General features: G+C 38.0%; 1 protein-coding gene across 1 annotated transcript in view; it reads left to right on the top strand.

Moving 5' to 3' along the window:
* The window catches only part of LOC128049413 (UDP-glucuronosyltransferase 2C1-like), a 31,864-nt gene extending 16,973 nt beyond the window's left edge, over positions 1 to 14,891 (top strand). Inside the window, exons 4-6 of the mRNA XM_052641630.1 lie at positions 6,580 to 6,667; positions 7,857 to 8,076; positions 14,612 to 14,891. Coding sequence (XP_052497590.1) covers positions 6,580 to 6,667; positions 7,857 to 8,076; positions 14,612 to 14,891 — 588 coding nt within the window. The remainder of the gene's footprint in view (positions 1 to 6,579; positions 6,668 to 7,856; positions 8,077 to 14,611) is intronic.
* Positions 14,892 to 15,408: the final 517 nt, after the last annotated feature.

Here is a 15,408-nt window from a genome sequence, read left to right as displayed (position 1 = left end):
TGAGGCCACCATCACCCTAATACCAAAACCTGACAAAGATACCACACACAAAAAAAAAACTACAAGCCAATATCAATGATGAACATAGATGCAAAAATCCTTAACAAAATTCTAGCAATGAGAATCCAACAACGCATTAAAAGATCATACACAATGACCAAGTGGGCTTTATCCCAGGGATGCAAGGATTTTTCAATATCCACAAATGAATCAATGTAATTCAGTTCAGTCACTCAGTTGTGTCCGACTCTTTGTGACCCCGTGAATCGCAGCACGCCATGCCTCCCTGTCCATCACCAACTCCCAGAGTTCACTCGGACTCACGTCAATCAAGTCAGTGATGCCATCCAGCCATCTCATCCTCTGTCGTCCCCTTCTCCTACTGCCCCCAATCCCTCCCAGCATCAGAGTCTTTTCCAATGAGTCAAGTCTTCCCATGAGGTGGCCAAAGTACTGGAGTTTCAACTTTAGCATCATTCCTTCCAAAGAAATCCCAGAGCTGATCTCCTTCAGAATGGACTGGTTGGATCTCCTTGCAGTCCAAGGGACTCTCAAGAGTCTTCTCCAACACCACAGTTCAAAAGCATCAATTCTTCAGCACTCAGCCTTCTTCACAGTCCAACTCTCACATCCATACATGATCACTGCAAAAACCATAGCCTAGACTAGACGGACCTTTGTTGGCAAAAAAATGTCTCTGCTTTTCAATATGCTATCTAGGTTGGTCATAACTTTTCTTCCAAGGAGTAAGCGTCTTTTAATTTCAAGGCTGCAGTCACCATCTGCAGTGATTTTGGAGCCCCCAAAAATAATGTCTGACACTGTTTCCACTGTTTCCCCATCTATTTCCCATGAAGTGATGGGACCAGATGCCATGATCTTCGTTTTCTGAATGTTGAGCTTTAAGCCAACATTTTCACTCTCCTCTTTCACTTTTATCAAGAGGCTTTTTAGCTCCTCTTCACTTTCTGCCATAAGGGTGGTGTCATCTGCATATCTGAGGTTACTGATATTTCTCCAGGCAATCTTGATTCCAGCTTGTGCTTCTTCCAGTCCAGCGTTTCTCACTATGTATTCTGCATATAAGTTAAATAAGCAGGGTGACAATATACAGCCTTGTCGTACACCTTTTCCTCTTTGGAACCAGTCTGTTGTTCCATGTCCAGTTCTAACTGTTGCTTCCTAACCTCCATACAGATTTCTCAAGAGGCAGGTTAGGTCGTCTGGTATTCCCATCTCTTGAAGTATTTCCCACAGTTTATTGTGATCCACACAGTCAAAGGCTTTGGCATAGTCAATAAAGCAGAAATAGATGCTTTTCTGGAACTCTCTTGCTTTTTCCATGATCCAGCGGATGTTGGCAATTTGGTCTCTGGTTATTCTGCCTTTTCTAAAACCAGCTTGAACATGAGAAAGTCCACAGTTCACGTGTTGCTGAAGCCTGGCTTGGAGAATTTTGAGCATTACTTTCTAGCATGTGAGATGAGTGCAATTGTGCAGTAGTTTGAGCATTCTTTGGCATTGCCTTTCTTTGGAACTGGAATGAAAATGGACATTTTCCAGTCCTGTGGCCACTGGTGAGTTTTCCAAATTTGCTGGCATATTGAGTGCAGCACTTTCACAGCATCATCTTTCAGGATTTGAAACAGCTCAACTGGAATTCCATCACCTCTGCTAGCTTTGTTTGTAGTGATGCTTTCTAAGGCCCACTTGACTTCACATTCCAGGATATTTGGCTCTAGGTGAGTGATCACACCATCGTGATTATCTTGGTTGTGAAGATCTCTTCTGTACAGTTCTTCTGTGTATTCTTGCCACCTAACACATCATATTACATATTTGAAAAATAAAAACCATATGATTATCTCAGTAGATGCAGAGAAAGCCTTTGACAAAAGTCAACATCCATTTATGATAAAAAGTTTCCAGAAAACAGGAATAGAAGGAACGTATCTCAAAATAATAAAAGCTATATATGACAAACCCATAGCAAACATTATCCTCAATGGCAAAAAATTGAAAGCATTTCCCCTAAAGTCAGGAACAAGACAAGGGTGCCCACTTTCACCACTACTATTCAACATAGTTTTGGAAGTTTTGGCCACAGCATTTAGAGCAGAAAAAGAAATAAAAGGAATCCAAATTGGAAAAGAAGAATTAAAACTCTCACTGTTTGCAGATGACATGATCCTCTACATAGAAAACCCTAAAGACTCCACCAGAAAATTACTAGAGCTAATCAATGAATATAGTAAAGTTGCAGGATATAAAATCAACACACAGAAATCCCTTGCATTCCTATACACTAGTGATGAGAAAATAGAAAGAGAAATTAAGGAAACAATTGCATTCACCATGGCAATGAAAAGAATAAAATACTTAGGAATATATCTACCTAAGGAAACTAAAGACCTATATGTAGAAAACTATGACACACTGGTGAAAGAAATCAAAGAGGACACTAATTGATGGAGAAATATACCAAATTCATGGATCAGAAGAATCAATATAGTGAAAATGAGTATAGTGCCAAAAGCAATCTATAGATTCAACACAATCCCTATCAAGAAAATCTTTTAAAATTATGTATCTGGTAAGGAATTAATGTGCACAATACATAAAAGAACTGGTAGAGCCCAACAACAACAAGAACAAAATCTAATTGAAAAATGGAAAAGTACTTGAATAGATTTCTTCAAGGAATATACAAATGGTCAAAAGGTATATGAAAAGAAGCTCAACATCATTCATCATAATGGAAATGAAAATCAAAAGCATATAAAATTAATAATTCATTCAATAGGATATCTATTATCAGAAAAAGAAGGGTAAAAAGGAAAATAACATGTTGGTGAGAATTTAGAGAAATAGGACTTGGTGGACTGCCACTAGGAGTAAAAATGATGCATCTGCTGCGAAAAACATTTTTGTGGTTTCTTAGAAAGTTAAACATAGAATCATATGAACTAGACATTCTCTCTTGGCTGTATATTGAAAGGAATAGAAATCAGTGATTAAAACACATATTTGTAGGTGGAGCCTGGTGGGCTGCCATCTATGGAGTCACACAGAATTGGACATGACTGAAGTGACTTAGTAGCAGCAGCAGCAGCAGCAGCAGGCATAGTAACTTAATGAGTCAGATAATCATGATGATGTGATCACTCTTCTAGAACCAGACATCTTGGAGTGCAAAGTCAAGTGGCCCTTAAGAAACATCACTATGAACAAAGTTAGTCAAGTGATGGAATTCCAGCTAAGCTATTTCTAATACTAAAATACGATGCTGTTAAAGTGCTGCACTCAATATGCCAGCAAATATGGAAAACTCATCACTGAACACAGGAATGGAAAAGGTCAGTTTTCATTCCAATCCCAAAGAAAGGCAATGCCAAAGATTGTTCAAGCTACCACACAATTGCACTCATTTCACATAATAGCAAGGTCATGCTCAAAATCTCCAAGATAGGCTTAAACAGTATGTGAACCAAAAACTTTCAGATATTCAAGCTGGATTTTAAAAAGGAAGAGGAACCAGAGATCAAAATGCTAACATCCCTTGGATCCTAGAAAAACCAAGAGAATTCCAGAAAAATATCTACTTCTGCTTTATTGACTATGCTAAAACCTTTGTGTGGATTACAACAAACTGTGGAAAACTCTACAAGAGGTGGGAATACCAGATCACTTTACCTGCCTCCTGAGAAACCTGTATGCAAGTCAAGCAACAGCAGTTAGAACCAGACCTGGAACAATGGACTGATTCAAAATTGGGAAAGGAGTATGTCAAGGCTGCATATTGTTACCTTGGTTATTTAAATTATACACAGGGTACATCATGAGAAACACTGGGCTGGAAGAAGCACAAGCTGGAATCAAGACTGCTGGGAGAAATATCAATAACTTCAGATATGCAGATGACACCACCCTTATGGCAGAAAGTGAAGAAGAACTAAAGAACCTCTTGATGAAGTTGAAAGAGGAGAGTGAAAAAGCTGGCTTAAAACTCAACATTCAAAAAACAAAGATCGTGGCATTCAGTCCCATTGCTTCATGGCAAATGGATGGGGAAAAAATGGAAACAGTGACAGACATTATTTTCTTGGGCTCCAAAATCATTGCTGATATTGACTGCAGCCATGAAATGAAAAGATTCCTGCTCCTTGGAGGAAAAGCTATAACAAACATAGACAGCACATTAAAAGAAGATACATTACTGACAAAGGTCCCTATAGTCGAAGCTATGGTGTTTCTAGGGGTCATGTATGGATGTCAGAGTTGGACCATAAAGAAAGCTGAGCATTGACAAACTGATGCTTTGGAACTGTGGTGTTGGAGAAGACTCTTGAGAGTCCCTTGGATTGCAAGGGGATCAAACCAGTCAATCCTAAAGGAAATCAGTCCTGAATATTCATTGCAAGGATGATGCTGAAGCTGAAGTTCCAATATTTTGGCCATCTGATGTGAAGAGCTGACTCATTAGAAAAGACCCTGATGCTGGAAACGATTGAAGGCTGGATAAGAAGGGGGAAACAGAGGATGAGATGGCTGGAGGGCTTCACTGTCTCAATTGACATTAGTTTTAGCAAACTCTGGGAAATGGTAAAGGACAGGAAGCCTGGCATGCTGCAATCCATGTGGTTGTAAAGAGTTGGACACAACTGAGCAACTGAACAAGTCAGAGCAACAATTTTCAGGTCAGAAAAATGATGGATAAAGAATTTGTTTTGTTTATTTATTTTTTAAATATTTTTGGAGGGTTAATAGTTTTTAGTTCTGTTTAAGTATAGTTACTTTACAATGTTGTATTAGTTTCTACTATACAGCAAAGTGAATCAGCTATATGTATACATATATCACATTTTGGTGGATTTCCTTCAGATATACATCACTCCAGAGCATTGAGTAGAGTTCCCTGTACTTTACAGCAGGTTCTCATTAGTTATCTACTTTAAACATGGTATCAGTAGTGTATATATATCAATCCCTATCTCCCATTTCATCCCACCTGCCTTCCCCCTTGGTATCCATACACCTGTTTTCTATACCTGTTCCTGTATTTCTGCTTTGCAATTTATTTACATACATTCATATATATATATATATATATATATATATATATATATACACACACACACACATATATATGTATACATATGTGTATATAGTGAAGTATTATTCAACCTTAAAAAGAAAGGAAGTTATGATATGTTGAAACAAGTGTGAACCCTGAAATAAAATGATAAGTCAGAAGACAAATACTGTATGATTTATGTATACAAATAATGTATGCTTCCACTTGTCCCTGTTACCTAGAGTAGTCCAATTTTACAGAGATGGAAAGTAGGGCAGAGATTATCAGGGGCTAAGGAATGAGAGCTATAGGGAGTTATTTAATGATACAGAGTTGATGTTATAGATGATGAAAATATTTGAGGTAAACATAGAGCTGATTGGACTTCCCTGGTGCCTTCAGTTCAATTCAGTCACTCAGTCGTGCCTGACTCTTTGCGACCCCATGAATTGCAGCACGCCAGGCCTCCCTGTCCATCACCAACTCCCGGAGTTCACTCAAACTCATGTCCATCGAGTCGGTGATGCCATCCAGCCATCTCATCCTCTGTCGTCCCCTTCTCCTCCTGCCCCCAATCTCTCCCAGCATCAGAGATTTTTCCAATGAGTCAACTGTTTGCATGAGGTGGCCAAAGTACTGGAGTTGCAGCTTTAGCATCAGTTCCTCCATAGAATACCCAGGACTGAACTCCTTTAGGATGGACTGGTTGGATCTTCTTGCAGTCCAAGGGATTCTCAAGAGTCTTCTCCAACACCGCAGTTCAAAAGCATCAGTTCTTTGGCACTCAGCTTTCTTCCCTGGTGCCTTAGTTGGTAAATAATCCTCTTGCAATGTGGGAGACCTGAGTCCTATCCAATGGGTCAGGAAGATGCCCTGGAGCAAGGCATGGCAACCCACTCCAGTAATCTTACCTGGAGAATCCCCATGGACAGAGGAGCCTGGCAGGCTGCAGTCCATGGGGTCTCAAAGAGTCAGACACGACTGTGCAACTGGATGCCATGCCATATAGTTGATGGTTACACAACATTGTAGATGTTTTTAGTGTCATCAAACTCTAGACTAACAATACTTTAAAATAATAAATATAATTATGAATATTTTACTGTATGCGTCTATGTTACTGGTAAGTATGTAAAAAAATAAGCTCAAAAGAGTAAATAACATCCCTCCCCTTTGCCTCTGAAATCTTTGTTTCAAAAATCTTCTTTACCAGAGTGGTCTAGTAACACCAATATGTAGTTCTTTCAGATGCAGATTGTCATTTTTCTTCATCTACATCTTCATCATTTTTCTTCATCCGGTTAAGTTAGAATTAACCCGAAGATGAAAGGCTGTTGACTAGGATCATTGCAAGCCTTTGAAAACATGGTTGTACTGTTGGTAGTGTAATGGTTTATAAACACTCATGTGTGATGCCTAGAGGCATCAAATCTGATTAATCATAGGTTAACTTCTGAGAGGATGTGATTCTAAAAATCTTCTAATAAAGACATTCATCTTAATAGGTTCTGTGGCGATACACAGGAAAGAAACCAAAAACACTAGGAGCCAATACCCGACTATATAAATGGATTCCACAAAATGATCTTCTTGGTAAGACCAAAGAGAAGAAAAATAAACAGAGCTGAATGACGTTTAATCTGAATTACTATTCAGTAACAGATATCTTACAAATTTATATTTAAAATAAGAAAAAAAAGAAATTTTAATGTGTTTTTCACATTTCTTCAGGAGTTTGTGTAAAAAAGGATTATTCATGACACATTTTAAAAATTAAGGCACACTTTATTCAAGACCATCATGATAAATATAGTTATTAGTGCAATGGACTTTTACAATAAGACAGAGAGTTTGGACACAACTCTGTATACAGAAAGGAAAGGGGAATTTTTCCCCAAAGAACATAATGGAAGTTCATTGGATGAAAAATTACAAAGAGTTCAACTGACCTAGTAAATGCTTGCTAAAATTGGGCAATGCAGAGATAGTGGAGCCACAAAATCAAATTCTAGTTGAGAAGAGTTCAGAGGAACCTAACTAGATCTTGGTCAAGGATCTTTGTCAAACTTTAGCATAAATATCAAGTTTATAAATCTTTAATTTATGATTAATCTCTCCCTCCTCAGGATCAATGTAAGAGAAAGTACTTTTAGATCAGGTTCTCATTAACTTTCATATAGAATATTGTAACACACTCCTGACGCTCTTCATCCATTTTCTCCTACCTTTCTTCTCTACAGGAAAAAAAAAATCTGGCAAGCCATTTCACCTATATTTCATATATAACATAAATGGCTGCATATTAGTATAAAGTCAAGCGCAAATCCTATTTTCTTAACAGAGAACATCATAAACTTGATGTAACCTATCTTTCTAGCCTGTTATGCCAACGTTCTCATGTTGAAATCCTGCACATCTCACCTTCCTTTTCCCATCTTCAAAAATATTTGGTTTCTACAGTCCTTCCATTCGTTTTTATTGATATATTCTTCCTGCAATAATTTGTCAAATGGCAAGTACTCTCCATCATATATTCTGCAGGAAACTTCTCAGTTGTCTGTGGAATGACTTAATTGCTGGAATCACTAATTATACTTAGCCTGGAGTAATTAATTGCTACTTTCTTCAGAGCCTATAAGGATTTATATGTGTTCTCATGGCACATAATTATATAGATGTTACTTAATAGAATTGGCTTATGTAGGTGTCATGATTTTCTGTTTCTGACTCTCTTACAATTTAGAATAATAATGTTTCTTTTTTTTGTTGTTTTAATTTTTAGGACATCCCAAAACCAGGGCTTTTATCACTCACTGTGGAACCAATGGAATCTATGAAGCTATTTACCATGGGGTTCCTATGGTTGGAATTCCTGTGTTTGGTGATCAGCATGATAATGTTGTTCGTATGAAAGCCAAAGGGGCAGCTGTTGAAGTAGACTTGCAAAGAATGACAAGTGAAGATCTGCTTAATGCTTTGAAAGCAGTTATTAACAACCCTTTGTGAGTAGAGAATATATACATTTTTAAGGAGCCTCTTGTTTTTGAAGGAATAATCAGTTTTATACAATTATAAATTGATAACTTTTATATAATAACCAGTGCATAGCTAATATCAAATAAGATTATTTTATACTTCTTAAATTTTGGGAAATTATTTTGTCACCTACCACTACTGAGTGATAGATTACAACCTCAAAGAAATACTACATTTATTTAAAGAAAATTATCTACTGTTGAAAAGATATAAACTTTTTAATTAACAATAGTACTTTTTATTTCTTAAAAATTGCAGATATTATCACTCTAAAGAATTTAGGAAATGTAACAAAATCATAAAAACATAACTACTCAGCTTTCCTCATGTAGTTATAACCAATACCAGTTTAGAAACTTCTGCTATTTGCTTGTGCTCATTTATAAATAGAAAGTAATAGAAATATATTTGTAAAAATAGTTATAATTGTTAATTTAACATATTTTATGTTGGTATATTTTAAATTAAAACTAGAGAAAGAGAATGAAGCAAAATTGAGAGATCCAAATGGAGGCAGAGAAGACCCTAGCCTTCTTGTTCCCCAGTAGGAAATAACAATTAGACACTATCTATGAACAAAATAGTTTCTGGGAGTGCTCTAAAGTCCATGTATGAAATTTTAGCAACACAGTAGAACAACAACCAAAACAAAAGAGCCTGAGATAAATCACACAAGAACAAAATGATGACAGCTTTATTTTACCAGCATCATCCTCAAGCCAGCATTGCTCAGCACCAAGAGACAACTCTCAGCTAGAAAGAGTCCCTTGGTAGAAAAAGAAGAATGAACTGAGTGATCAATTTCTAAGGCCTTCTGGGACACAGAAATAGAAAAACAAATTCTAAATTTGTATGAAGCCACAAGAGATCTCAAACAGCCAAAGCAGTCCCAAGAAATTATGACATTGAAGGCATCCCACTTTTTATTTCAAACTGTACTATAAAGTTATAGTAATTTTAAACAGATGATATTGTCATAAAAATAGACATACAGACCAATGGACAGGACTGAGAGCCCTGAAACAAACCTTCATATATAAAGCTGAATAATATTTTTCAAAAAGTGAAGAATACTCAATAGGAAAAGCATTATCCCTTCAATGAGTAGTGCTAAGGAAACTAGATAATTATATACAGGAGAATAGAATTTGGAGCTGTATATTATGTTACTTACAAAAGATGACTAGAAATGGACTAAAGACTTAAACATAAGACCTGAAACCATAGAACTCCTATGATCAAACAGGAGGAAAAGTTTCTTGACAAGGGTATTGGCAACAAATTTTGGGATATGACACCAACAATACAAGGAACCAATGCAAAACAAAAGTGAGGCTATATTAAGCTCAAAAGCTTCTGTACAGCAAAAGAAATGACCTACAAAACGAAAAGCAACATACAAAATTGGAGAACATTTTGAAAATAACACATCTGATAAGAAACTAATATACAAAAGATATAAGTAACTCATATTACTTAATAGCAAAATTTTTAAAAAAATGAATGGAGTTACTGAATGGATATTGGCCCCAAAAAGATGTATAACGGCCAGCAGGTACATGAAAAGGGGCTTGACACCACTAAGCATCATAAAATGCAAATAAAAACCTCACCTTTGCCACCTCACACTTATTAGAATTGTTGTTGTTGTTGTTCAGTCACTAAATTGTGGCTGACTCTGTGACCCCATTGACTACAGCATGCCAGGCTACCTTGTCCTCAACTATCTCCTGGAGTTTGCTCAAATACATGTCCATTGAGGTGGTGATGCTATCTAACCATCTCATCCTCCGCTGCCCAATTTTCTTTCTCCCTTCAACCTGACAGCAGTAAGTTCTTTTGCAGTGAGTCAGCTCTTCGCATCAAGTGGCCAAAGTATTGAAGCTTCAGCTTTAGCATCAGTCCTTCCATGAAATTCAGGGTTGATTTCCTTTAGGATTGACTGGTTTGATCTCCTTACTGTCCAAGGGACTCTCAAGTCTTCTTCAGCACCAGAATTAGAAAGCATCAATTCTTCAATGCTCAGCCTTCTTTATCGTCCAACTCTCACATGATTGCTGGAAAAACCATAGCCTTGACTATAGGGATATTTGTCAGCAAAGTAATGTCTCTGCTTTTTAATATGCTGTCTGTGTTTGTCATAGTTTTTCTTCCAAGGAGCAAGAGCCTTTTAATTTCATGACTGCAATTGCTCTCCAGTGTGATTTTGGAGCCCAAGAAAATAAAGTCTGTCACTGTTTCCACATCTATTTGTCACAAAGTGATGGGACAGGATACCATATTCTTAGTGTTTTCCAATGTTGAGTTTCAAGCCAGCTTTTTCACTTTCTTTCACCTTCATCAAGAGGCTCTTCAGTTCCTCTTTGCTTTCTTCCATAAGGGCAGAGTCACTTGCATATCTGAGGCTCTTGATATTTCTCCTGGCAACCTTGATTCCACCTTTGACTTCATCCAGCCTGGCATTTCTCTTGATGTACTTGTTTTGCTTCTCTTCTTTTCTCAGCTATTTGTAAGGCTTCCTCAGACAACCATTTTCCCTTCTACAGTTCTTTTTCTTGGGGTTGGTTTTGATCATGGCCTCCTGTACAATGTCATAAACCTCTGTCTATAGTTCTTCATGCACTCTGTCTATCTGATCTAATCCCTTGAATTCATTGGTCACTTCCAATGTATAATTGTAAGGGATTTGATTTAGGTCATATCTGAGTGGTCTACTGCTTTTCCCTCCTTATTTAATGTAAATCTGAATTTGTCAATAAGGAGTTCATGATCTGACCAGAGTCAGCTCCTAGTCTTGTTTTTGCTGACTAAGGCAGAGCACCAAAGAATTGATGCTTTTGAACTGTGGTGTTGGAGAAGACTCTTGAGAGTCCCTTGGACTGCAAGGAGATCCAACCAGTCCATTCTGAAGGAGATCAGCCCTGGGATTTCTTTGGAAGGAATGATGCTAAAGCTGAAACTCCAGTACTTTGGCCACCTCATGCAAAGAGTTGACTCATTGGAAAAGACTCTGATGCTGGGAGGGATTGAGGGAAGGAGGAGAAGGGGACGACCGAGGATGAGATGGCTGGATGGCATCACTGACTCGATGGACGTGAGTTTGAGTGAACTCTGAGGCTTGGTGATGGACAGGGAGGCCTGGCGTGCTGCGATTTGTGGGGTCGCAAAGAGTCGGACACGACTGAGCGACTGAACTGAACTGAACTGAACTGAACTGTATAGTTTCTTCACCCTCAGCTTCAAAGAATATAATCAATCTGATTCTGGGATTGACTATCTTTACACATTGACCACGCATAGTCATTTCTTGTGTTGTTGGAGGAGGGTGGTGTTTGCTATGACCAGTGCGTGTTCTTGACAAAAATGTTAGCCTTTGCCATGCTTCATTTTGTACCCCAAGGCCAAAGTTACCTGTTACTCCAGGTGTTTCTTGACTTCCTATTTTTGCATTCCAATCCCCTATGATGAAACGGACATCTTTCTTTGGTGTTAGTCCTAGAAAGTCTTGTAGGTTTTCACAGAGCCATTCAACTTCAGTCTCTTCAGCATTAGTGGCTGGGGCAAAGATTTGGATTGCTGTGATGTTGAGTGGTTTGCCTTGGAAAGGAATAGAGATCATTCTGTCATTTTTGAGATTGCTCCCAAGTGCTGCATTTTGGACGCTTTTACTGACTGTGAGGGCTACTCCGTTTCTTCTAAGGGATTCTTGCCCATAGTATTAGATGTAATGGTCATCTGAATTAAATTTTCACATTCCAGTCCATTTTAGTTCGCTGATTCCTAGAATGTCGATATTCACTCTTGCCATCTCCTGTCTGACCACTTCCAATTTGCCTTCATTCATGGATCTAACATTCCAGGTTCCTATGCTATATTGCTCTTTATAGCGTCAGACTTTACTTTCACCACCAGAGACATCCATAAATGGGCGTAGTTTCCGCTTTGGGCCAGATTCTTCATTCTTTCTAGGGCTATTTCTCTGCTCTTCTCCAGTAACATTTTGGACACCTACTGACCTGGATGGTGCATCTTTTGGTGTCATATCTTTTTGCCTTTTCATACTGTTCATGAGATTCTCAAGGCAGAATGCTGAAGTGGTTTGCCATTCCCTTCTCCAGTACAACAATGTGAATCCTCCATAAGTATATATATATATAATCCCCTCCTTTTGAGTCTTCCTCTTACCTCCACCCCATCCCACTCTTTTGTGTTTTGTGGCAATCTCTTGGGTATATTCAAGTCTTTTCGACCCCATGGACTGTAGCCTGCTAGTCTCCTCTGTTGATAGGACTTACCAGGGATTAATACTGGCATGCATTGTCATTTGCTTCTCCAGAGGATCTCATTGATCCAGGGATCAAACGTGGATCTCCTGCTTTCCTGCATTGGCAGGGAGATTCTTTAGCACTGAACCACCTAGGAAGCCCCAGAGTACCAGGCTGAGCTCTCTGTGTTATACAGCAAATTCTAATGGCTATCTACTCTACACATGATAGTATCTATAAGTCAGTGCTACTTCCCCAATTTGTCCAACTGTGTCCCATCCCTTGCTGTGTACACAAGTCTGTCCTCTACATCTGCATTTATATTCCTACCTTACTAATGGGGTTATGAGTACAGTTTTTTTTTTCCCTAGGTTACAATATTAATATATGATATTTGTTTTTCTCCTTCTGACTTACTTCACTCTGTAAAACAGGCTGTGGGTTCCATCAGTGTCTCTTAAACATCACATCTTAGATTTCTTTGCTATATTATCAGTACAATGTTGTCAAAGCTTACAACATATGCATCTTGCCCAAGGCCACAATTTCCAATATCATTTAGCATTAATTTCATATTTATATGGATTTAATGAACCAACTTGTGTTTTATTTTTTTATTTTTTTTATTTTTTCCAACTTGTGTTTTAATAGAGTAGTTTTTTGACTTTTTATCTGATCAATACTTTCTGTGTCTGTTTTGGAATTTCTGTTGCTATTGTTTGTTTTCCTGAGATGTATTCAGAGGTACTTATTCCTTAAATTCTTGTGTATTAAAAAAAGCCTGCCTTGGTTCTTTAAACCAAAGGGCAACAGAGCTTTGTTTACTTTTTTCAGGTTTATAGTTCTCATCCTCAATAGTTTTTGCATGCTTTCCCATGATTTTCTACTATTTAATGTTCTGTATTCTTTATCAATGATGATTGCACTTTGGTGTGGGAGAATAACCTCCCTCCTTCACAAACCCAAGGAAATCTTGCTTCTAAGTCAGCCATTCAAAGCCTTAAGCCAAAACCATGGTTCGGTCTTCTGTTCCTTGATAGAAGTTAGAAGAGTTAGTGTTCTAGCTATTGCCATCCTTCCATCTCACCACTGCAGGTGCAGCCCTCTGTTGTTGTTGTACAGTTTCTCAGTTATGTCTACTCTTTGTAACTCCATGAAATGCAGCACACCAGGCCTCCCTGTCCCTCACTATCTCCCAGAGTTTGCCCAAGTTCATGTTCATTTTCAGTGATGCCATCCAACCGTCTCATCCTCTGATGCCCTCTTCTCTTTCTTCCCTCAGTATTTCCCAGCACTATGGACTTTCCCATTGAGTTGTCTATTCTCATCAGACGACCAAAATACTGGAGCTTCAGCTTCAACATCAGTATATTCCTTCCAGTAAATATTCAGGGTTGATCTCCCTTATGATTGTCTGGTTTGACCTCCTTGCTGTCCAGGGGACTTTCAGGAGTCTTCTCTAGCACCACAGTTGAAGGAATCAGTTATTTGGCATTCTGACTTCTTTATGGTCCAGCTCTCACAATGGTATGGGACCACTAGCAAGACCATAGCCTTGACTATTCAGACCTTTGTTGGCAGAGTAATGTTTCTGCTTTTCAACACACAGCCCTCTTTAGCCTGAGGCAAAAATGCCGGCATCTATTCAGTCTCAGACCCTATTTCTTGCCTAGAGGATCACATGAAGCTTTCTTGCTTTCATCTGAAATGTCAGGACCATGAAGATCACATACTGAAATCATTTCCTGTTACTTCTGAAGTCTCATTAATACTGACACTCCAGACCAAACCTGGGGAAGAGTGAAGGAGTGAGGAAAGGATTCCTTTTTCATAGACCTTCCCTTCCATGCTGCTTCCTACACTATTATGTTCCCAATACCACACTCAGCAAGTTAGATCAAAATTCTGTATTCTCAAGCTACGTATTCTATTAATCCATTCTTATTTGTGTACTTTGAGAATGCTATTTTCAATTGGAAATTATTTTCTCTCCTACCTCCAATAATTGCTGAGACTCTAAAGCATCCAACATATACCAGCCAATGGACCATCATATCTAGAAATATCTCAAGAGGAAACAAATTTTCTTAAACTTTTTATATTCTTGGTGATATTAATTATGACACAACTTATATAATTAATTATGCAATGTATTTTTAATAATATATATCTGTTTTAGGTATATCATGTCCTTAACAAACTCTACAGGTTGTTATTTATATATATTCAATTTTAGCTATAAAGAGAATGCTATGAAGTTATCAAGAATTCACCATGATCAACCTGTAAAACCCCTGAACCGAGCAGTCTTCTGGGTTGAGTTTGTCATGCGCCACAAAGGAGCCAAGCACCTTCGACCAGCTTTCCATGACCTCACCTGGTTCCAGCACCACTCTTTGGATGTGATTGGCTTCCTGCTAGCTTGTGCGGCAACTGTTGCGTTCCTGGTCACTAAATGTTGCCTGTTTTGTTGTTGGAAGTTTGGTAAGACAGCAAAGAAGAAAAAGAGAGAGTAGTTTCTTCTGCTTTTTTTAAATAATTGGGATGGAAAACTTGACAGAGTCCATCTGAATAATCCAGTCACTGATTAGAAAAGATTTCTTTTCTGTTCATCTGGGTTCTTATCCAGTCTTCAACTTATCAAGACAAAGATCAAAGACTCACTTCATTCCGAATGAAGGTTTAAAATAATCTATTTTTTACAAAGATACGACAAATGAATAAAAACATGGAAATTGTTACAATTAAAGTTTAGTGCTGTCCTTTATTCATTGCTTTCAGTTCAACCAGTTGAGATGCTGGTGAGGCCTCAGGAACATAATGATAAATCCTATTTCCATACTGATCAGGTTGAATATTTCTTAAATATCTAACATAATTTCGGGTCCAATACTCAATAATTATTTCATATTCTCTAAAAGAACTATAGAAGAACTAATGCAGAACACACGCTAGCCAGAGCTTCTTTGCCAGTCAGGAATATCAGAAGCCTGACAGGATTTCTACTCTGTTGTAAAGCACATTTTACATCAT

Source organism: Budorcas taxicolor, chromosome 6 (assembly GCF_023091745.1).
Source record: "Budorcas taxicolor isolate Tak-1 chromosome 6, Takin1.1, whole genome shotgun sequence".
In the NCBI taxonomy this organism is placed as follows: domain Eukaryota; kingdom Metazoa; phylum Chordata; class Mammalia; order Artiodactyla; family Bovidae; genus Budorcas; species Budorcas taxicolor.
The sequence above is the reverse complement of the archived record's forward strand: the minus strand, read 5'-3'. Positions and strand labels throughout refer to the sequence as shown.